Below are 24,898 nucleotides of genomic sequence, written 5' to 3'. Positions count from 1 at the left end.
CTGCGTAAAAGTAGGCTGCATTTCATAGACCATGAAACATAGTTTGTTCCATCCAGTTTGGATATTAGAGACAAACTTTGTAAATTGACTTGTGCCATCTTTTTCTGGATATTAAACTATAATTAATAAAACACAGCTGTCTGTTTACAGTATTGTGTAACTACACAAACTCTTACTTTATATAAGCCTGTTATATCCTGGTTAGTCTGACTGTGCAGCTGGGCCCATAACCAGTGTTAGGGATATATACCCTAGCAGAACGTGCAACGGTAGTCAGTCAGGCAGGCAGATATGTGAGATAAACGTTGTTGTAGCTTACACTCAGTAAAACAGATACAATGTGCTAGTTAAATAGTTTATTCCAGTAAGATTGTTAGCATAGTCAAACAGTCCATATATCATACACTTAGTTCAGTCCGTCCGGGGATTATCCATTAGCAAAGTCCAGTGTCGAAAAAGAGGTCAGTAAACTTACGAATAATCAGTCCAGTAATATATCTCTTCTTGCAGTAGAGATATGAAGAAAATCAAACCTCTTTTCTTCATTCAGCAATAGCAGGGAAAACACGCAGTTATCACCATCAATCCATCATTGTCAGCAATCCAGTAAAAGCCAGCAAACAGTGGGCTCTCTTGCTCCCTCTTATGGTGATTTTACAACCGCACCCAAAATACATGTTTTACAGTTAAAGTGATACACACACTTAAACTCACTAACATAGTTTATATATATTATTTTACCCAAACTAAGTTAGGTAACTATATTATTCCTAACATGAAGTTGGACATTCTAGGCCAATTTTTCTCTTGACTCCTCCCTCCTCCTGCCATTCTCTGGCTGCCCTTCTCTCACATCTTGTTTATTTTCTCTGGACTCTCTCTCTCTCTCTCTCCCCCAGTTTGTATGACTCCTCCCTAAAGAACTAAATGTTCCATTTGTGGATGTCACCAAAGCAGAATAAAATGAAACTTTTAATTCCCATAATTTCAAAGTCCTATTTTGATATAACACAACCTCAGACTTTATGTATAATTTTTCTCCACATCACACTGCTGATTACATTCAATTTGCAATCAACAATTATTAAAAGAACTTTTTAATAAGTATTATTATCAGAGCAGGCATCTGCTATTTTTTTCTTTTTCTTTTTAACATGCTGTACCTAAAGAAATCTTTCTGTGGTATTTTTCTACAACCTCTGCCTTTCCAAACAATATCTTTCCAGACATCTTCTCTACCATTCTGAATTACTATCTTTATTTCATATATGCATTTTTGATTATTTTCAGACATTCATTAAGCTTTTTATGTAGTTTCATTGGTTACTTCTGCTGTTTGCATTGGATGTATTTAATTGTTAAATAATTAAGAAATAAATTAAGACCTCATTTCTTTTTTAGGAACTTAATCTGAGCATATTTTCCCATTAGCTCTTCCTAGGAAGGAATATTGCAGTTACTCCTCTACTGCAATTGGGACCGGCAACTCCATCACTAAGTTATGCAGTTGTAAAGTCAAATGTCATGTGACCATATTGATGCACAATGTTAGTTCTGGCTGCAGTCATTAAGTGAACTAGTGTGGGTTGTTGAATGACTTGCAACTTCTTGTCAGCTTCCTCTTTGACTAGAACTTTTCTGTCTGCATTGTTAGAAGCCAGGTATGAAGGTTACAAAGACAATGATCATTATAAATTGCCAAGTGCCTAAATCATGATTTCGTGACTGCGGGGAGGCTACAATGGCCACCGCTTTGAGGACCAGTCATATGTCTCCTTTTTCAGCATCATCATACCTTTGAACAGTCACCAAATGACGGGTTGGTAAGCCAAAACTACCTGTTCATATCATTACTGTAACTTTATTAAAACCTATAAAAACTATTACTTCATGTTAAAGTGAGAGTTCTTTGTCTAAATTTTTTTTTGGTAATGTAGGGTTTTATCTCCAGGCACCTACACGTATCACATGATCTTTCACTCTTTTCCTGGTTGGATGTAGCTAAGGACTAGGCATTGCCAATAATCCCTGTAATGTATTTCTGTACATAAATCTCCTCACTGCTATAAAACCTGCTTCACTAATCATTGCTTAAGTCAGATTTTTGCTCTTGGGAATTCTTGCATGGGCACATAGCACTCTTCAAAGATAGTTTTACTTCCTTAACTAAGTCTGGCGCTTTGGTCCCATTTCTTCTGCATTAAACAAAGGGATTCTTGTGATTGTCAGCAAAGAAAGATTTTAAAGGATAACCTTGGTAGGGGTTTGTCTGTCAATGTATAACGAAGTCCACTATTATTCTTTTGAAGGATCTTCAGTTTGCTTTTCAAAAGGATAATCACCCACAATTTCTTGGTGGTTGAGTGAATGTTAATAGACATGAATACTAGTACTGTCTTTAATCATTGTTCCATATGTTATTAGACAGACGATCTCAACAGTTTCTCCAAATTCATTGATTTTTATTCTGTGCAAGTGTGAGTTTTTTTAACACACACAGGGGCTAACTACTGTTCATTTTCTGCTGCTTCTGTGCCTCTCAATCAATTGTAACCTTCAGTGGCTGCATTCCTTCATGGGAGTTATCCCACTAAATCTCTGTTACTCTTATTAATTCATATTTGCCTTTCTTTTTCTAATAGTTGTAGCAAATTTTGTTTATTTCCCATACTGTGAGCAGCAGTGTATAGGAAATGAAGACCTTGAACTTTGTGAACCAATTTTCTTTCTGGTTCCACCCCCCCCCCCAGTGATTTAAAAGCTCCCATTAGAACAACACTCTTATTTACTTCTGCAGAGTACAGATATTTATCTGAAATTCTTTCTTCAGAGTTTTTGTTTTGTTTCCAATTCTCATAGTTGAAAACTCTCTTTATCAACTTGTTATGTTTTGGGCAATATGAATCAATATGTTACTAGTCTTTGTGAGATTCAATACATCCTGCACAATAATCCACTGTCCAGATAAAACGTGGCCTTAGAAACTAAATTTCTGCTATATATACCATTCAGATAACCAATAATTCACTTGTAGGATTCTTTTTTTTCCCCAGACTGCGTTCAAAAATTGATAGATATATGAGAATGTCTCTAGTACCCCTGTGCTCTTAAATTTCCTTCCTAAATCTTTAACATTCATATTGATATGTCTGTATCTATTCTTTGTTGCTTCATTTGTCTCAATATGGATTTGCAAGAAGGAATAATGTAAAGAATTTGATTATATTTGGAAGTTCTTTTGTTACTTTTGCTATCAATCATGGTCGACAGCCCACTTCAAGAACTGATGGATCCCAGTGGCTTATGCTTGATTCATTTTATCATAGTAGTCAAATATCAGCTTCTAAATTTTTTTATCTCTGTTTTCTTTGAAGGTTTTGCTGTATCTCACCTTGCCTTTCAATGACCCACTACATAGTTCCACAGCACAGTAATGAAACTACATATCCAAATGAAATCTTAAATGTGTTCATTCTTGACTTTTCTCATCTTTTCTCAACTTTTCTCATCTTTCATTTCCCCAAATACTCTTCTCTTTTTTTTTTTTTAAATAAAGTTTTATTTGGGTTTTCACATATACAAAATATAAGTAAAACATCTTTTTTGAAAATAGCATGGTCCCGGGTTGAACTTTATACAGACACAAAACTCAATTTCATGCTTCTTTTTGTATTCTATTCCATATCTTATACTATTTTACATTTTCTATATAGTTTTTCCCTTCTTTTAATTTTCTCAGTTTTATTTTGATTATCTCATCTCAATTCAAATCATTATATTTATACTTTTGTCTGTTCTGTTTCAATTTCATATTATCTTTTCTCATTAAACAAATTTTCTCCTGTAGTTACTAATTGGAGTATGACACCTTTATATCTTTTAATTACATCCATTCAACTCTTATTTAAACTTCAGTATATATCTTAAGGTTATGACCTTCAATATAATACATAATACATAACTTCCAATTGAATTCTGCTTGGTACATTCTTATAATACAAACTATATTCTTTTAAAAAAATAAAAAATAAAAAAAGATTGTAAATATATGTAATTATAAACCCTCATTCCATTCCAGTTCAGTTCTATCATTAATAATCATTAAAATCTTAACATCTTTAACACTTCTTTTCAATTAAATATCATACTTCCTTAAAAACACACATAATCTCCATAATTAATTTTTCCCTTATTTCTCTTCACATATGTTTTATAAATCATTAAATATACCTTTTATTACATTTATTTATTAACAAGCATTCCACTGAATTACGATAGCTATTTTATCAGACATTTTAATCATACATTGTTTCATATTTTCTAAAATTATTTCTGTTTCTAATATAACCATACTATCTTATGTACCTTTGCAGAATCCCTTTTTCCATTAAATTTTCACCCATTATCTCTAAATAGGCCCTGTTTCTCTATATTTTGTTTCTGTCCTTTATGACTTCTTTTCCTTTCTTTCTTCCCTCTCATCGTTTCCCTCCCTTTTTTACCCCCCCTGTCTCTCTACTTCTAATTCTCTCTTCTGCATTTACCTCTTCTGTTGCTTTCTGATTTTATACTTACTTTTCACTCTATTATTTTTTTGGGTTGTTTTTCCCAATCTTACACTTTCCATTCTCTTTCCCCCCTTTCCTTTTTTCCCCCACCTAACATTAATTGTTCATTAAAGATGGCTTTTTCTTTGTCGCAATCTTCTTGTTCTGCAGGCATTTCTTGTTGTTTCTCATAGTTCCAAATCTCCATTTCTAAGAACTGAAAAACGAAGTCAAAAGAACCTCTCCCTTCTTGTGCATCTTCTTTGTACTTTTTAAGTTCCATTTTCAGTTCTTCTAAAAGTGGAACCATTTTAAACACTTTTAAACAACCACCCAATTGATTTTAGTCATTCAGAACAATAACCAAGAATCCAGAGATCACCAAGTAATCCAAATATTTATTTATTTTATTTATTTATTTTATTTATTTGATTTGCCAATTGTTTACAAGATAATAAGTATAAGCGTATACATAGTTGTGAATACATGAAATGGGTACATATAAGAAAAATAAAAGAATAAGAGAAACAATAGGACAGGGACGGTAGGCACGTTGGTGCGCTTATGCACGCCCCCTACAGGCCTCTTAGGAAAGGGGTGAGGTCAATAGTAGACAGTCTAAGGTTAAAGTTTTTGGGGTTTGGGGAAGAGACTACAGAGTCGGGTAGAGTGTTCCAGACGTTGACCACTCTGTGGCTGAAGTCGTATTTCCTGCAATCAAGTTTGGTGCGGTTTACTTTGAGTTTGTATCTATTGTGTGCTCTTGTGTTGTTATGGTTGAAGCTGAAGTATTCATTGACAGGTAGGACATTGCAATGTATGATTTTATATACCATGCTTAAGTCAGACCGAAGATGGCGTAATTCAAGGTTTTCTAGTTCTAGAATTTCAAGTCTGGTGACATAAGGTATTCTACAACGAGTAGAAGAGTGGAGAACTCTCCTTGTGAAATATTTCTGGACTTTCTCAATTGTGCTAATATCAGATACGTAATGAGGGTTCCAGACTGATGAACTGTATTCGAGTATTGGTCTAGCAAATGTTTTGTATGCTCTGGTTAGTAGTGTGATATTACCAGAGAAAAAGCTACGTAGGATTAGGTTAACAACTCTTAATGCCTTTTTGGCTATGTAGTTGCAGTGGGCTCTAGCACTTAGATCATTAGAGGTGAGTATTCCAAGGTCCTTTACAGAGCTTGGGTCATCAACAAGATCTTTACTATTCAGCTTGTATTTTATTTTCTGATTTTTTTGCCAATATGTAAGACAGAGCATTTATTTGTTGAGATTTGAAGCTGCCATTTGTTTGACCATTCAGATACATAGTCGAGATCTTTTGAAGGGTAGCAGTATTGTCTGTGGTATTGAACAGCTTTACATCATCAGCGAAAAGAACGCAATTGCTCTTAATATGATCGCAGAGGTCATTTAATAGTCCCAAGCTGTTTCTTTTTTCTTTTTCCACTTTCTCTTCCTGGGGTTTTACTATTTTGTTGCGATGTTTCAGTTAAGATGTATCTTTTGGAAGTCTTGTTGAGATTTTGCTGTAAGTTCTTTTTAATTCCAGGCAGTCTCCTCCCAGCTCCTGCCCTTTTATTCTTTTTCTCTCCTTTCCTGTTTTCAAAAGCTTTTAATTATCCAGAAATCTTTATTATCCCTTTAACTTTTTATTTTCAGCATTAAATGCCTGTTAATGTCAAAGTGGATTTTTTTCCAATTTCTTGCTTAAGTCTCTTAGCTGTCAGTATAGGAAAAAGAGAAAAAAAAAACCCAAATCTTTTCCCTTTTCTCTCTCCTTCGCAGCTTAAAAATCTTCTTAGGGAACAATGTTATTGGTTTTTTTAATAGTTTTAATTCCAGGGTACCTTATTTGTTGCTTTTGCTGTTTGACCCGGTCAAACAGAACCTTCTCTTCTTATCTTCCTCCTGCACATTCTTTTCCGGTCAAGTTCTTCTTTGTGGTGACCATTTCTGACCACCGCTACAACCGCCTTCGGGAAAGGGAGTAATGGCCAGCTGGGGAGGAGAGATGCTGCTCTCCTCAACCCTGCAGGCAGTCTCTCCCTTCTTCACCACCTCTACAGAGTGGCTTAGCCCCGAAACCAGCCGGCTCGGGGCGCTCCAGCGGCAAGCATGGATCGAAACCGCGCAGAGACGCAGTTTCGGTCTGTCGCTGAAGAAGCTCAAAACGGAAGTCCTCAATACTCTTCTCTCTTTGAAACATATCTCCAGCACCTGAACTCATAAAACGAATCTTAAATAATTCCACTGAGAATTCCAAGAATTTTCACTTATTATCAAACTTAACCTAGACTGGACTACAAAGCAGCATTGCAGTGTGGCCGTTACTATGCAAGTGGCAATCTGGCACTCACAGCATTACTCGATGGTTCTATAACAATGGCACCAGCAATAGCACATAGACTTATATACTGTTCCACTGTGCTTTTACAGCACTCTCTGAGTAGTTTACAATGTTAGCATTTTGTCCTCAATAATATGGGCCATCATTTTACTGACCTTGGAAGGATGGAAGGCTGAGTCAACCTTGAGCCCCATCAGGATCAAACTCCAGACCGTGAGCAGAATTAACCTGCAATATTGCATTCTAACCGCTGTGCCACCAGGGCTCCGAATGCTTGATCTTAATTGAAAGGCCAATAAGTATGACTTGCTTTGTAGAGTATCCACAGCTTCTTTGGTAGCTCAAGTCCAAAGGGCACAAAACTGTAGCTCGCTTCTCCATGATTTAGTGCTATAGAAAAGATCATATAAAACATGGTGCTAAAAAAAATTGTAGGCTAAACTTATACAGGCCACCAAAACAAATTATCAAATCTCTTTTGCAGCTAAAAAAGATAAAAAGTAAACCCACCCTAGGTAAACTTGCATTTAATTGGGAATTGTACTGTATTCTATTCTTAAATCCCTTTTGCTTGTTAAAAAATTCTGTATACCTCAATCTCCCAGTCTAGTCTCCACTAACAACTGTAGACATTAAGAAAAGGGAGGCACAGTTTAAAGCAGTCAGATTTTATTATATCCTCACTGAATTTTTCAAAATTAATATTGATTTCTGGGGACCATTTTTTGCAATACTTTTTTCTGTCATTGATTTTTCCTTGGTGATCCCCAAAAGACTGGGACTTATCAATTGCAATTAGATAGAATCTGAAGATAGGTGAGTTTTGAGTTTTAGAACTACATTTCATCATTGCCAGGTATTTTCATATCTAGCAAAAAAAAGAAAACTGTTAATCTCATGGGACCCTTCACTCAGCCTTTATCTTTCTTAAATTCACCTTTGATTTTATCCCATGTGACAGACTTTGGAAAAAGCTGGAGGCTTCAATGATAGATTAGAGATTTTATTTTCTGATACAAAAACTGCACGATAATAGTTTTCTTAAAATCCTTTTAATGTCCGAGGACGCTTCAGGAAAAGCAGCTCTCAAACGAAATAGTTGAAACAGGGTTCAGTACTGGCACGTTTCATGTTCAATTTTTATTTCAAGATGTAACCCTGGTGCTTCACTTGTGGCCAATAGAAGAATTCCTAATTTACTTTGTGCTAATAATATTAATGTTCATTCTTTCTGCATTTGTGAGATAAGAAGAGTGTTGTGGTCCTTCACGACATACTGTGAACAATAAAATATCTCTAAACATTATTCTAAAACCAAAACATCTAGTTAAATTAATGACTGTGTTAATAAGTGAGAGAACACAAATTCTGTGACCCTATCCCCTTAGAAATCCAGCATTTTTTTTTCTCATTGGCTTACTTGCATACTGTGTTAAGAAAGCCTAAACAATGTACAAAAACCAAAGGAATCACAAAATAGAGTTTATGTTACAGCAAGAACAACCTTCAAAGAATCATGGGTGCACAGATACCTATGTAATTTTTTTCTCCACCTTCTTTATAACGTTCTTTCCTCATATCATCACTATGCTGTTTTGCCCATTGAAATGCCTTATCCTCCACAATAATGCAACATAGATGTGCAAGTGTCTGGCAGTTGCACCCTTTTGTGGATCAGGAGGCACTGCACATGGTCAGCTGTGCTTTGGTCCCCTCTTGAATGGATTACTGTGAAGCAGTCTAGCCCCCAGCAGGTTCTGACCAGTTCTGGAGAACCGGTAGTGGAAATTTTGAGTAGTTCAGAGAACCAGCAAATACCCACCTCTGACTGGAGATTTTACAGTATCCTTCCCCTGCCATGCCCACCAAACCACGCCCACAGAACCAGTAGTAAAAAATTTTTTTGAATCGCATCACTGGAGCTATCCTTGAAGAAGATGCCTCCATTTGTCCAGAATGCAATGGCATGGACAACTCTATGTCCATGGTACATCTGTACTCCAGGAGCTACACTGGCTCTTCGCTTTTGGCTGTAGTTCAAGGGGCTGTTTTTTATGTTTAAAAACCCATTAATCTCATTGCTTCTGCCCATTCCATTATTTATTTTTTTTTTTTTTTTTTTAAATATTTTAAAAAAAAAAAAAAAAAAATAAAAAAAATAAAAAAAAAAAAAAAAAAAAAAAAAAAAAAAAAAAAAAAAAAAAAAAAAACTTCCCCCCCCCCCCCCCCCCCCCACCCCCCAAAAAAAAAAAAAAAAAAAAAAAAAAAAAACCCCAAAAACCCCCCCCCACTTCTACCCATTCCATTATTTATTTTTATTTATTTATTTGGATAGGAAGAGCAGCTCTGACAAGTCCTGACAATCAAGGATGGACAACTGGCAGTTTGCCTTTTCCATAGCTGTGCCCTCTGGGACACCAAAACGCTGAGGTTTGGGTGGCAACAACTTGGTGTATGTTTCAGAAAACCTGGAACACCTGGCTGTTTTCTCAGGCAGAAGGGGCAGCAGGTGTCACTGAGCCCATGTTGCTGATGTATGATATTTTGGGGAGCCACTCTGTGTTTAGTTGGATGAGAAGTGGTTTTTTTTTTGATATGTTGAATTTATATTGTACTTTTATATTGCATTTTTAATTGTTGTGAAATAATTTATTTTAAATAATTGTTTTGTTTGTTATTACAAAAATTATTATTTTAAATAAACGTGTTTTCTTTCTGGACTGGTTTGATCAGTGGCACAGGTATGACTGTATTGTTCCGTTTGTTGTATTCTACTGTATCGTCATACTATTTTAGATGAAGGCACATACAAAAAATTGTGAACAAGTTTTAGGTGAAGTCTCAAGACATCTACATTCAAATGCTATGATAAAATTACATCTATTTCACTTCTTGATTAAAGACAGCCAAGATTTACATGATAATTTTTTTTAAAACAATGTCTGTTTGTTGAAGCAAAAGAAACATATCAAATAAGGCCAGGTGGCTGATGAGGAGGAGTGAGTTATCTGTAGGAAGAAGCTACATGAGGAAGTGACAAAGCAAATCTTTAAATACTTTCCTGTATTTTCCCGATAACACAACCAGGCTAAATGAACATTTCTAACTTTTTTTAAAATTTTTAAATTCCGCTCCTGTCTGCTTGTTCTGTCTTCTTTCCAGTATCAATGCAAGCATATGTGTATGTGAATTTAACAGAGTGGGTGATGCTGTAATTTCATACTGTGGGACTTCCCCACCTTAGCCTACATCAGAAAAGAGGAATTCGCCACTTTTCAGCAGAAACGTGCAGGAGACAACAGTTTAAGAAAAAAAAAATGACATTCTTTGGGTTCTACTAACAGTTCCATGAGTAGATAATTTGATATTGAATTTTCTACTTAACTTTTCAAATAACTTCCATGTTATTTTCCTGTAACAGATTAAGCACTGAAAACAATACAGAGAGCAATCTCTTGGCAACCCTTTAGTTTTCAGTTTTATTTTACCATTCCACATATATTCTTAATATTACAGGTCCAAGAATACAGGTAGCAATTATCAACCAATCATAGTTCATTGTGATGTGTGACCCTGGACAAGTCTTTGCTAATGGTAACTAATGGTGATTTGGCAAGCAAACCAAATTGAGAGAATGTTTGGTGATTCTGCTTGTTATGTTTGATTTGATTTGTCAGGCTAATCACCATTTCAGGTTCACATATAAAGGGAAATTGCTTTTTGTTCAAAATGCTAATCCAGAACATACCTTTTAAATCATTGAAACATAAACCCTCTGAATTTCAGTCAACACAAAGGAGTACTTTGTGAACAAGATAGCAAAAAGAGTGCTTTAATTATTATAATGATAGTTTAGGCCTCATCAGTAATTCCTGCTATTGTGGCTTAATGCTACTGACAGGAGGGCACTTGAGATTATTAAAAAAGCTTCAGTAGCTCTGAATATAAATGCTTTTAGAAGAATGTTTGCTGAGATCTTCAAACAGAGCTATTCATTGCCGTTCTATTCTTTTAATACTATGCATAAACAACAGATCAAATCCAAGTTATTTTCTGCCAAATTCCTTCCTGGATTTTAGATATAATTTTATCAGAAACTTCTAATACCAGAATCCTGTTGAAAAAGAGGCTTTCCTGAAAAATTATAAGTATTGTATTTCTTGCTGGATTTTTACAAACCTACCACAGCCATCATAAAAACATAAAGATTAAGCATCATTCTAGTTGCTTAAAAGCTGTTAGAGATGTTTAAAAAAAAATTACCTGAAAAACAAACAGTGGAAACAAAATATTTTTTTTATTCTTGGTAAAAATGTGTTTTGCATTTGGTGGTGGAATTCAGTGTGTGTGTGTGTGTGTGTGTTTTCTAGCACTTAACATCTTTAAAGTATTAGTTTCACAAGCTCACTTTGAGTTAGAAAGGGAAAAAGAGCTGAAGTCTCAGTTGGAATTGTTATGCCTTTCATATGTAAAAAAATGCTTTTCAGAAATACTGTAGAATTTCATATAGAGATACGCTTTTAAAACTTAATTGAATTAGTTTTATTTTTACTCTCTTTGGCTTTCTTGACATTTAGCTAATTGTAAAGAGTTCTATTTGCTTACTGATTGTACCATTTAGGTACAATCTTCGTGTATGAAATGTGTTTGAATGAGTTTATAGAATGTGTGGTAGAATATGTTGAAATGGTACAAGGGTCCTTGAAAAATATAGTCCTTAATTAAATTAAAGGAGTAATCTCCTTTCAGTGTATTGGTTTTAAAAAACAGGTTTAAAGATGGACCAGAAACAAATTGTTGTAATGTATCTTTACCCACCAACAGAAATTGACTTTTTCAAAATTTTAACTTGCTTCATAATGATTAATTTTGGGTGATTTGGCTGTAATAGGGTGTAATGATAAATCTAATTTATAGTTATGCTCATTGTAGCTGACTTTTTCCTCCTGCACTGTACACCCTTCTAACAATCACTTACTTGTTTTACATTCCTCGTGTCATTTATCTGCTGCTACTGGTTTGTGTAGCGATTATCATGTTTGAGTCCAGAGGTGGCATTCAGCAGGTTCTGACCAGTTCTGGAGAACCGGTAGCGGAAATTTTGAATAGTTCAGAGAACCGGCAAATACCACCTCTGACTGGAGATTTTAGAGTATCCTTCCCCTGCCATGCCCACCAAACCACACCCACAGAACCGGTAGTAAAAAAAATTGAATCCCACCACTGTTTGAGTGGATATCTTTGGGCCTTCTTTTTTTCCCCCGTTTAATTGAAATGAACAGAGGAGCAGAATTACAAAGAATACACACACAAACATGAAGCAACAAGAATAAAACACAATTTATGGGTGTATACATATATACTGTCAATCTTATGGAGAAATAAAAATGTTTTAATCATTTGTATTTAATATTTTACCCAGAAAGATGATTATGTAGATGAAGGAAATCACTTAGAACCAAATCTATTGTTTCAGATTATTTTGGTTATATGGGAAACCATTGATCAAGAGACTTCTTTCTTTTTTGCTAACTTTCCATGGGTTTTCCTTAATCTACTGACTTTGTTCTCTTTGCAACTTTTTCTGGGTTTCCCATGAAATAGCTTGTTGTTTTCTGTTGTTGTAACTTTTTATGGATTTTCCATGAAATCATCTCTGGACCCCTAATAATATTTGTTATTCTTCTCCGTACTTTCTAGAGCACAGGTGTCAAACTCATTGCATCATGTTGCCGTCATGTGACATATTGTGACTTTTTTTCCCCTTGTGGAACTGGGGTGGGCATGGACTTCTTGTGACTCATCTGGTCCACGGGCCACCAGTTGGGCACCCCTGTTCTAGAGTCTCAGTATCTTTTGTGTATCATGGTGATCCAAACTAGACTCAGTATTCTAAGTGTGGTCTTACCAACACAGTATATAGCAGTATAATACTTCACATGATCTTGATACTATTTCTCTATTGATGCAGCCTAGGACTACATTGGCTCTTTGGCAGCTACAGCCCATTGTGGGCTCATACTTAAGTGGTTGTTCACCAGAACTCCTAGATCCCTCTCACAACTACTGTTGAACCAAGTACCACCTATTCCATACCTCTTCATTTGTTTTTTTCTTACCTGGGTGTAAAATCTTTCTTTTCTCACCGTTGAATTGCATTTTTTTTTTGGAAAGAGTTCAATATTCAAGTTTCTGGATCTTGAGCCCATCTTCTAAAATGTTGACTATTCCCCTTAACTTGGTGTCATCTGCAAATTTCATGAGTTCATCTATTGCCTCATCTAAATTATGTATGAAGAAATTGACGAGTACTGTACCTAGGACAAAAACTTGGGGTACCCCAATGCATATTTCTCTCCATGTAGATATATTAGGTATTAGGAATAAGGTCAAAGACCTGGTAAAATACTAGCCATCTTAATTGTACCTGCGACAGTGTTACAATGTGTTGCTACTATTATGGACTCTTGGGTTAAATTACATACAGTAATGATTCTGACTCAGTAAATCATCAGTCCTGTTATTTTTATTCTCAGTTGTGTGACTCCCTCACAAATGTAACTAAGGAAGAAATAAATGTTTATATAATAGAGATTTTCATAAAACAATTGATGATCATACTACTTATTTATAGTGTTCCAAGAAATAATAAATACAATTATTTGGAAAAGCTTCCAGTCCAATAAATCTAGGAAGATTTATAACATCAGCTTTTTCAACCAAGATTAAAAAGAAATAAAGTAGTTATATCTGGTTGCCGTTATTGGACTTTTGTTGAAAAAGATTGGTTGACATAGCATTTGGACTTTTGTTTTCCTTATCCAATAGATTAGCCATAGCGGGAAGATACATTATATTTTATTTAAATAAAACACAATAAGATTACTATTGCTACACTATTAAAGTTGATTTTACCTGCTGGGATGAAGAGGGAAGTTACTTCTTTTGTCTTTCCCTTCCCTCCCTCCCTCCTTCCTTCCTTCCTTCCTTCCTTCCTTCCTTCCTTCCTTCCTTCCTTCCTTCCTTCCTTCCTTCCTTCCTTCCTTCCTTCCTTCCTTCTAGTAGTTTGTATTGACTTTTATTTTGTTCATTTAAATTTCTTAAGAAAATTATTGGGGAAAAAGATAAAACCAAGAATGGAATGCAAGCTATAATTTTTAAAAGATTAACTTTTATTTTATGCACTAGTAGCTAGCCTTTTGAGCCTGGCAATATGTTGCTGTTTGAATGAACATCTGAATCAAGTATGAAAATATGCATGCAGTCCAAAGCAATTAGTTTGGTGGATAACAATTTATGAATAACAATGACACATTGGTGAATTCATCATATAATATTAGTTTTTAACCTGTGTTCTCGGATTTTGAAATTTGCTTTGCTGCTGTTGCTCCACACTTGTTGCTCTTGGTGCCTTGGAAAAGAGTCATGAGTAACACAGATGGAGTCTTACCCCCAAGGATTTTGTAGTTAAAAGCAATACTGATACAGCAGAAGGAAGAAGGAAGAAGGATGAGGTGAGGGCTGGTGGAGAAAAAATAGTAGAATACCTTGCATTTCTTTTAATATTGGCTATGTTACTTGTTTATTGGTTTTATTTATTTCTTAAGTTTCTGCCTTGCATTTGTGACGGTATCTTCACTATATAGTCTCTGTTTCTTTCTCTTTCTCTCTCTCTCTCTCTGCGTGTGTGCATGTGCATGCGTGCGTGTAAAACTGTAGACAGCTTTAAGAAAATGTTGATCATCAAATTTGGTACTCAACATATTTTGATGCAAACATTTTGTCTTGGTACTCATCTTTTGTTTGGTACTCAATACACAAGCTAGAACTTCTAGGTGTTGACTGTCTTGTGACTAGCTACAATATTCCTTATGGGAAAAAATTATTTGGTACTCATTGTTGTTGGTACTCGTTGCACTTCCCAAAACCAATTAACAAGGAATATTGAGTTACCACTGTAGTAATTTACAATCCAGCTATACAACGCAAAAAAAAAAAAAAAAAGAGTACTGCATTGTTAAAATGTTATTTTATCCCACCCTGCTTATATGGTGAATAAAAATCCACGGAAAAGATGAGTGCACTCTTGTTTAATGAGATTTTTTTTACTTGCTAATTTAATTTTGTAGATTTCTACAATTTCTACTTGTAGAAAATGTTTTCCCATTCCACTTTTTATATATTCTGTTTTCAGAGAGCATATATATAATTTTTTAATATCTATGCTTAAGGCTATTCTTGAATTTTTTTTAGTTTATTAAGATAAATTTATGATTCTAGGCATGCGGATAAGTCTAAATGCTGCTAATGCTACAAAAACACTTATTTTTCCTCAACAAATAAAATTAGCTAAGTAATATTGCAGTAATTTATATTCTGAGTTTTTTTGTTTTAGATTAGCCTAAAGCAAGTCATTGTCATTTAGAAAACATGTTATGATTTAATGTGATGTGCAAACTAAACAATTATAGCTTATTCAAATCATGGATAAACTGTAACTTGTTGCACTATGTTACTCCATTAACCTACTCAGTTAACCCAATTTCTATACCGTTCCTATGAAGAAGATCTAGCAAGAATATTGAGCTGAAAGGTAGCATTCTTTAAGAATTGTGTCCTCCTCCTCCTCCTCCTCGTCTTGCTTCTTTATTAAGTAACATTGTGACTCCAAAAATTAACTCAAGTTTTGGACTGTAGTGGAGCGGGTATAGTTACATGTAGGAATGATCTTGGCATTCAGGAGGAAGACCACAAATGGGACAACCAACCTGAAAATGCTTCATGTTCCTTAGTTTTTTGGAGACTAACAGAAAGGAGGGGAGAAATACTTTCAGTCTTGGAAGTTTCCGTTCAAATAACTTTACAATAAAGATGGAGCTTCTACGCCAAGTTGTACTTCTTATGTGAACTACCTTGCAGGGCCAACTGGTGAAGACTTAAATACTTTGATTTCTTTGCTACCCTCTCTTTGGTGGAGAGCAGTTCTGTAAATGATTTCTTATTTAGTATGACCCTAGAGATAAAGTACACACAGCTTTAATTAGGAACTGATTTTGCAACCATTACACAAACCCTGGTGCCAGATCAGCTCCCCCAGATTTGGAATTTAGGGATTAAACTATGCTGAACTGCACTGTTATGACCATATCTGTCAATTCTATTCCCCATTTTTAAAAACGGAACATGATTAGCAAGGATGCTAACATTTAAACCATTATAGTTCCAGAATCTCTCTATTTCTTTAAAAGGAAAATGTTTTAAATGTTCCCCTAGCTTGAAACATGCATGTGTTTCTCTATTATACTGTTGGTTGCCTGTTCAGGAATTATCATGTTTTGCCCTGCAGAAATTTTGGAATACATAGCAGGTCTTTCCAGGGGAATGGTTTTCTATTACAAATAAACTCACTTGACATGTAATGTTTCCTAGGAAGCTACAAATAAACATTTTTTTAATGGATATACAGCAGAAGACATGAAACTTGCTCTCATCAGCCAAATGGAATTGATTTTGAATAGCAGGGTGTATATTTAAAATATGAAAGGACTAGAAAGCAAGTATATATTAAATTATTTCTGACATCCATTCAGTCATTTATTTATTTATCAAATTACTAAGATGGACTGGTTCCGTAACAGTTTTGGATAGCATACAGGATTAAAAATAGGGGAAGGTATATATAACTAGTGAAAGAACAATTGACATCTAGGAGGAGCAATAAAATTGTGACTCACTTCTTTCTCAAAGAGACCTGATATATTCTCTAACCCAGGCCTGGGGGAAAAGAGCATTTAAACAAGGTCAGGATAAGGACCAATGTGAATTTCTGCAGGTATAAGTACCTTTTGTCACGGTTGATAAAAAGTACTCACACACCACTGAGAGATTCTACTACAGAGGTAGTTTATTGTATGTGTATATAAATAGGCATAGAAATCCCTTTATTCTTATTTATGATATCTCTCTTGACAAGAGGGGGCTGGCATATTGTAAATCCATTGAATTCATAGTTTTCACACTGATAAGAAAAAGTCGGTTGGTACCCTCCTCCTCATTATTTCATGTCATTTATTTCATTACTCAAAGTATTCTGCTGCTACAGCTACATTTAAATGATACACACTCATTTCTATCACTGCAAAATAAAGATTTGCGTCAAGAGGACACTGTTTCAGACCTCCACCAATCGCTGATGGCACACCTGAAGAAGTAGAAAGGAACTGTGATTCACCTAGAATTTTATTTCTCGGGCTTAGTTTTTGACAGCAATTTCTTTTCCTCCCTCTCAGCCAGCCGTCCATCTTCCATCTCATAATGATCCTCTCACATTAATATATGTAGGAAAGCAGAAGGAAGCTGAGAACAGGTCAACGTGAGTGGTTTAGCTAAATCACAGCTATGGCAAAGAAGTGAATAGGTTTTCTAGCCTGGAAAATGCTGGATTCTACCTTGCCAGCTTTAATCCTTCCTTCTGCAGCCTCCAGTGAGTTCACATCTTCAGAATGCACTGGAGCAGAAGAAATGAGATGTTTCAATTGTAAACAATCCATAATCCAACACTTTACTTTCCCCAATCCAGTTGTGATGGTAGTAACATAGCTTTGATCTCCAGATTCAAGACAGAATATAAAATTAAATATTAAAATATATTAGAATAATACTGAAATCATTTAACAATTAAAATCTAGCACAAGAAATTTGTATTGTTGTTTAGAGAATTAAGATCCAATATGACTGCCAAGGATCTACATTCTCTATCATATAAGTAACAAAAGAGATATTTATTGTGCATGTTTGCTCAATGAATCTTTGGTGGTATGTATCTTCAGTAGGGTGATGACTGAACAGAATTTCATGCTGCTATTCACATTAGTTTACAATACCCATTGAAACATTAAACAGAAACAAATAATCACCCAACTACCAAGTTATACTCACTTATGAATACCCCATAAGCTTTTTGAAAAGATACCAAGTTGGTGCCAACTAAACTTCTGGAGAGGGCTACAGCAAAGAATACCACAGAAAAATCCTATATCTTTCCCCCAAAGTTCTTACCTTTCACACGTAAGTGGTACTCTTGATGAATGTATCTTTTCTTTTATGTATACTGAGAGTATTTGCACCAAGACAAATTCCTTGTGTATCCAACCACACTTGGCCAATAAAGAATTCTATTCTATTCTACCAACATCCAGACAATTAAAAAATCAGTAAGATGGAACATTTGAATAGCCAACAATAGAAATGTTACGCAGTTAAGCTAATTTCCCTTTGTAATGCTATCACCTGGTCCGGAAAATTATAACTGCACTCATCATGTCTCCAATCTTCAATCTCTAGACTTGTTTTGACAAGATTCTGTGATTGCTGATATTTGCGGTTTAAAACTCAATACTTCCATGTTAATATAACCTGGGAGGAGCATACTTTCTAGTAGAAACTTATAGATGACACAATCTATTCTTCTTTTACTTGGCATCTTTCGTATGTTTTGAGATTATATCATTTAATAATAATCATTAATGTCCTTGCTAACTGGATTTCTGGAAGTTCGTAATACCTGGATTTCCTAATATCCTGAACAGAAGTATTCCAATGATACATTTTGGAACTAGAATTGAAATGAAATAGTTATGCTTGTTCTGAATAAGTAAGACATTTTATATTTTAATCATGAATATCACAACTCTTCAGGTGTTAATATATCAGTGTATCCCAGTATTTACCAGAAAATGAAAAAAAAAAAAAAAACCCTTCATGGATAGCTATCAAATGAATCAACTCTTTTCTGCAACAAGATACTTCATGATATTTCAACATTAAAAAAATTCTGTTATATATGGTGTGTTGATAGATTAAATGACTGCTTGTATATATATGTATATATTCTATATAAAAGCAAGCTAATGGCCACCAAATATTTTGGATAGATTACTATCCCTGTAGCCAGCATGCACAATTGCATGGATTTGTCCAAACTATAAATACCAGTTTTTGTATCTGCTATAAGGAAAAGAACATAGATAAAAATGATAGTTGGTTATAAGTACACATGTTTTAGAAAAAAAAATACAGGATATAAAATTACAGCATATTGGTGCTATGAATGATATAAAAATTTTAGCCATTTTAATATTATCAGGTAGATATAAGAATCTTTCCAATAATTTTTCAATAAAGAAAAAAGCCCTTCTCTTTGTTTCGGAAAGATTTGCTTCTGTTTTTATTGTACTCTGAACTGGGAATATTAATCATTTCCCTTTTAAGCAGATAAGCAACTACCTGCATGTAATAAAACATATGAATAAATATAAATACACCACGTAGAATTAAAAATGCATTTTGCTTGAGTCTGCACTACCATCTTGGTTTTTGTGTGTGTAATATGTAGGTATCATGAGTTGTGAAACAAAATTTCTGTACAAAGAAGACATGGCATTTGAATCTTTTACAGCAAAAAAAGGCGCTTTTCTGCCTGATTTTGTTTTGCTATATAATGCTGTTCAGATAGGCTTTAATAGTGCAATAGCTTGGATTTAGCCCATTCTAGAAGGAGGAGAAGCAGGGAAAGGAGGAAGGGATTTGTGTGTGTGTGTGTGTGTGTGTGTGTGTGTAGATGTCAGTGCATGCTATTGATTTGACTTTTTTAATGTGAGTAAATAAACTGGTAGGCTTGAGAGTAGCTTTGGATTCTGTATCTTTGAATCAGTAACTTTTTCTGCTGATACAACCATTTTGTGCTTAGGTTAAAAAGATGAAAACATGTAGCTAACAATGACCTTGAAATGAACCATACGTTAATCCCAGAAGTGTTGGTGAGGTTGCCAGAGTACAGATAGTCCTCTACTTACAACTGGTTGCTTAGTTATTGTACAAAGTTATGATAGACGCCCCAAAAACTACTTACAAAGTTTCCAAAGTTACAACGGCTGCACACACCTTCCCCACAGTCATGTGATCATGCTTTGGGTGCTTGGTACCCAACTCATCTTTACCGCCATTTGCAATATCCCCCAGTCACAATACTGCAATTTGTGATTTTTTCTTTTACTGATTTCCGGCAAAAAAGAAAAACACCTATTGAGGAAAATTGATTTGCTTAATGACCATGGCATTCACTTAACAACCACCAAAAAAAAAAGATGTTTAAAAATTGTGTCCAGTCATGTGATCCCTCAAACTTACAACTGCAGCTTATAACCATATTTCTAAGCTCAATTATGGTCATAAATTGAAGGCTCTCTGTTTATATCCCACCATTGGTGGGATTCAAAATGTTTTACCACTGGTTCGGTGGGCATGGGTTGGTGGGCGCGCTTTGCGCATGTGCACACACTTTGCATACATGCGTGCGCCAAATGCGCACTTTGTGCAGGTGCAAAGACATTTGCGCAGGCGCAGAGGCTTGTGCCGCGCAAAGGAGTTGCGCTTCAAAAACAGAGGATAAATGTGAGTATGGGAGCCTCAGCGGGCGGGTGGGCCCAACAGCAGAGTGGCGTAGAGAACCGGTTCGATCTCCACTGCTTATTGCTGCTTCCGGCTTAGCCGAACCAGGCCGAACCGGTAGAATATCACCACTGTATCCCACCACAAGATTGTCATGGCCCCATCGGAGCCTGAGTCAGCGGAAGAGGATGAGCTGGAGCTGGGGCCAACGGAGATCGAGGGGTCAGCCTTGTTGGCTTTGGAGAAACACGGGGAGGAGCTAGATGAGGTAGCCTCAGGTCCCTTGGGCTTGGGATGCTTGCCAGCAGGAAAGAACGGGGGAAGGATGACTGAGAGATGGGGAGAAGAGTGGGCAGGCAGTGGAGATGAGCGATGAAGCTCAGACAACGAGCAAGGATTGGCCCTCCTGATCCATGAGCATGGAGAGTGTAGAGAAGGCAGGAATAGCGCAGGCCGACTCGATGACTCAGGAGGAGAGCGCCTTGACCCTCTTCATAAGGCACACCTGAGGACTGAGACTTAAGGAGACGCTGTGGGGAGGGGCATTTGTCAGAAACAAACACTGAATTCATGCAGTTTTGTGTGCTGTTGCCGATGTCTGGAGTTCGCTGGACTTCTTGCCTAGTTCCTTTGCTTTGTGGACTCATTGCCTTGTTCCCTTGGCTCGCTCCAGAGGCTGCTGGAGGGGTGTGTGTGAGCGTTTTGCTCTGGGACTTGCCATAAATGTGGGAGGTTTGGGGGAAAGTTGGAGCAACATAAGGGAGTTTGAACTATCAGCTGACTGTGTTGCCTCCATGACTTGCCTCGGGTCATCACACAACATACGTTCTTCTCTTGTGATAACTCTTAGAACATCTTCCAGATTATGATATAATAAATGAAAAATAAATAGCAGACTAATGACATGAATGAGTGTCCTTGTGAAGCTTTATGAACAAACATTTTAATTTTGCATTTCTTTTAAGGAATGGAAAGCAACTCAACCTCCTTGATTACATTGGATGGTGTTGCAGTGCCCATGCTCCCTCACCTTTGCTTTTTAGTCCTAATAATTTTAGTGTATCTTATCTTCTGCTACTTCCACTTAGTTTTAATTGGCAATAAGAAGTTTTTTTCTCTGAATCATGCAGTCAAGAATATATGGTCGTTAGATGAAATCGATTGTCACCAGTAGATACTTGAAAACTATAATTTCTTACCCTTGTGCAGAATTCATTTGGAGGATGAACAGTGGAAATCGAAAAGTCAGTGCATTGTGTATTAAAAAAAATGTGTATCAAAATTAAGGCTATAATCCTACGTTGGGTGTTATTTCTGAACAGACATGCTTAAAAATGCATTGTAAATAATAATTTTGTTCATATTTTATTTATTGAATCTAGTACTGATATTTTTTTTAAAAAAGAGGACAATGTTCTTAATAATGGAATAAAAAATAATTTTCTTTATACTCCCATCTATAGCTGATCCATTGGAGTTGCCTCTTTTTGAATTGATACCATCACAGAAACAGGTGGTTTTTCATGGTGATCGCTTACCATTTCAGTGTACAGCAACATACCTCGACATTACGACACAGGTGCATTGGTATCATGATGGTCGCTTGGTTGAAACTGATGAGGAAAGAGGCATGTTTGTGGAAGAGACCATAATACATGACTGCTGTTTAATTACACGGTAATGTATTTTTATTTATGTATTTATATATGTGTGTTATTATGAGTGCAATTGTTTATGATATGATAAGAGCCGCATTGGTGCAGTGGTTAGAATGCAGTACTGCAGGCTACTTCTGCTGACTGCCGGCTGCCAGCAGTTCAATCCTGACTGGCTCAAGGTTGACTCAGCCTTCCATCCTTCCAACGTTGGTAAAATGAGGACCCAGATTGTTGAGGGCAATATGCCGACTCTGTAAACTGCTTAGAGAGGGCTGTAAGAGCACTGCGAAGTTGTATATAAGTCTAAGTGCTAAGTGCTGTTGATATATGGTTTTAATGTTGTGAATACTGGAACTTGAAAAGGTAGGTTCCCTATCAGTATGTTGATTAAAAAATTTTTCTCATTTACTTACTTCCCTTCATATTCAAATAAAATATGATGAAGCCAGTTTCTAGCGGACGCAATGCATTTAATACAGGGAATTTTTTTGTTTAATTATTGAAATGTATTACAATATATGTCAATAATATCAAATAAAACCAGTGATCCATAATCCCTCTAGAGACCTATTGAAATGAATTTTCTTTGCTGTCTTAATGCAAAATCAGAAATATGGAAGATGGCAATCCTGCACTAGAGAAAGCATATATATTCCTTGCTCATCTTCAGATTGGCTCTCTCCAAATCCAGTTTAATCATAAAAGGGAAAATACTGATTTGTTTTTCCTCTCTGGGTGCTTACCTCAGTGTCTATGCTTTCTGTATGTAGAGTAGTGTGTTTAATTAAGTAGTCAATAAAATATGTCCCAGATTTTGTATAGTGAATATTCAAATGCCCCATTGTCAGACTTTATAAATAAATAATGGAATAATTCTGTTCTATTATAGAGTAATTCTATAATCCAATTTTGGGCAGGGTGTGCAGTAATTTTGCATGAATAACTGCAGGGGAAAGCCAGATTTTCTCTCTCTCTGAATTATCTATTATGTCAGTTATGATGTTGGTTTTGGTTTATATTAATCTAACGATTTAGATTACAGATAGATCTATATTAATCTGGTTTCTAAAACAGCAATTATGACTCAGATTATCTGGTTAAAATTAACCATGGTATTAGAATACTATACAAACACTTTGCCCAGTACCTCTATAGATGCAGTAATCCACTGGTGGCTAGATAAAAATCAAAATTAAATTAACTAAAAAATAAATTAAAATAAAAAGGTAACTTAAAATATGCTTATTTTTCCATATTGTTTATTTATTTATACTACTGTACCATTTCTCCAGTAATGGTATTTTGCCTGGAATATTAGTGGATAAAATAAATCAGTTATTTTGTTCTTCACAAATAATTTTTCCTCCACATTACTTACAAGTTTTAAAACTGTCTTTTAGCATTTGCTTTCTATATGAGATATCTGAGAGGTGGCTAGGTTCAGCAGCAGTCCCTGCTAATAATTCTCAAAGCTATATGCATTAGCAACAACTAATATAAATTTGTTAAGATCCTGAATCATCATGGTTTATAAAGTTTCTATTGAATAATATGGTCTCAGAGCTGTGAGGACCTACCAAGTTGTTTTAATTTATGTGTATTTCCTACATATCAAATGGCGATTATCATATTCAGAACATTTTTCAACTTAGGACACTATAGTAATGAAGTGGAGATGCTGAATTATATTCTTTATTATATGGTAATTATATTTTGTAGTCTACAGAATTGATTTGATGCATGTTTTAAAATGTCAAACATGGAACATACTTAACATTGCACAATGTTAACAAGAGAAATCAATTTGTGTAAAAAGATATGCTAGATTCCAATCTAATCACATTTACAGTAGTCTAATTGAAACCAGTTCTTTTAAGCTTGACTAAGTTAAGTCTTCTGGGGTCAGTGGATCTATTCCAAGATCTTCTGCTAAGATCAAATCGAGATTCAGTGATGATAATGATGATAATTTAATTGGTTCTGTCATCAACCAGTGCTTAAATTGCAGGGTTGTTACACTGACCTTAATTCCATTTTTGGAGCTGCACATTTTATTAGTAACATAAACCTAAACTACTGAACTGCTGGGTGCCTCTGTAGATCATGAACAATGTAGCAAGGAACCTTTTTCCACTAACAATTTTTATTCAGTGGCACAAGTTTTATCAGTTGTACCTCACGTCATCAGGTGCATAAGATACGATTCAAAAATATCCTCCCAGGTTGTTCATTTTGTGCTTTCTCTCCAATATTCCACAATGTTGACTAAATTTAGATATTTGTTTATTACTCAGTTAATAATATGATATAGAATAGAATAACAGAGTTGGAAGGGACCTTGGAGGTCTTCTAGTCCAACCCCCTGCCTAGGCAGGAAACCTTACACCACTTCAGACAAATGGTTATCCAACATCTTTTTTAAAACTTCCAGTGTTGGAGTATTCACAACTTCTGGTGGCAAGTTGTTCCACTGATTAATTGTTCTAACTGTCAGGAAATTTATCCTTAGTTCTAGGTTGCTTCTCTCCTTGATTAGTTTCCACCCATTGCTTCTTGAACAAATCATCAGAGAATATGGAGAATAGCTTGACTCCCTCTTCTTTGTGGCAGCTTCTGAGATATTAGAGCACTGCTATCATTTTACCCCTAGTCCTTCTTTTCATCAAACTGGAGATACCAAGTTCCAGCAACCATTCTTCATATGTTTTAGCCTCCAGTCCCCTAATCATCTTTGTTGTGCTCTTCTCTGCACTCTTTCTAGAGTCTCAACATCGTTTTTACATCATGGCAACCAAACTGAATGCAGTATTCCAAGTGTGGCCTTACCAAGGCATTATAAAGTGGTAGTAACACTTCACATGATCTTGATTCTGTCCCTCT

General features: G+C 35.5%; 1 protein-coding gene across 2 annotated transcripts in view; it reads left to right on the top strand.

The window, feature by feature from the left end:
* The window catches only part of ADGRA1 (adhesion G protein-coupled receptor A1), a 414,565-nt gene that overhangs the window by 159,226 nt on the left and 230,441 nt on the right, over window positions 1–24,898 (top strand). For both annotated transcript variants that reach the window (XM_026670712.2, XM_087964252.1), the window contains exon 7: window positions 21,824–22,037. In XM_026670712.2, coding sequence (XP_026526497.2) covers window positions 21,824–22,037 — 214 coding nt within the window. The remainder of the gene's footprint in view (window positions 1–21,823; window positions 22,038–24,898) is intronic.

The sequence above is a fragment of the Notechis scutatus genome, chromosome 4 (genome assembly GCF_049901735.1).
Source record: "Notechis scutatus isolate UNSWTSFEM ecotype Mainland chromosome 4, rNotScu1.2, whole genome shotgun sequence".
Classification (NCBI taxonomy): Eukaryota; Metazoa; Chordata; class Lepidosauria; order Squamata; family Elapidae; genus Notechis; species Notechis scutatus.
This window is presented reverse-complemented; position numbering and strand designations above follow the sequence as displayed.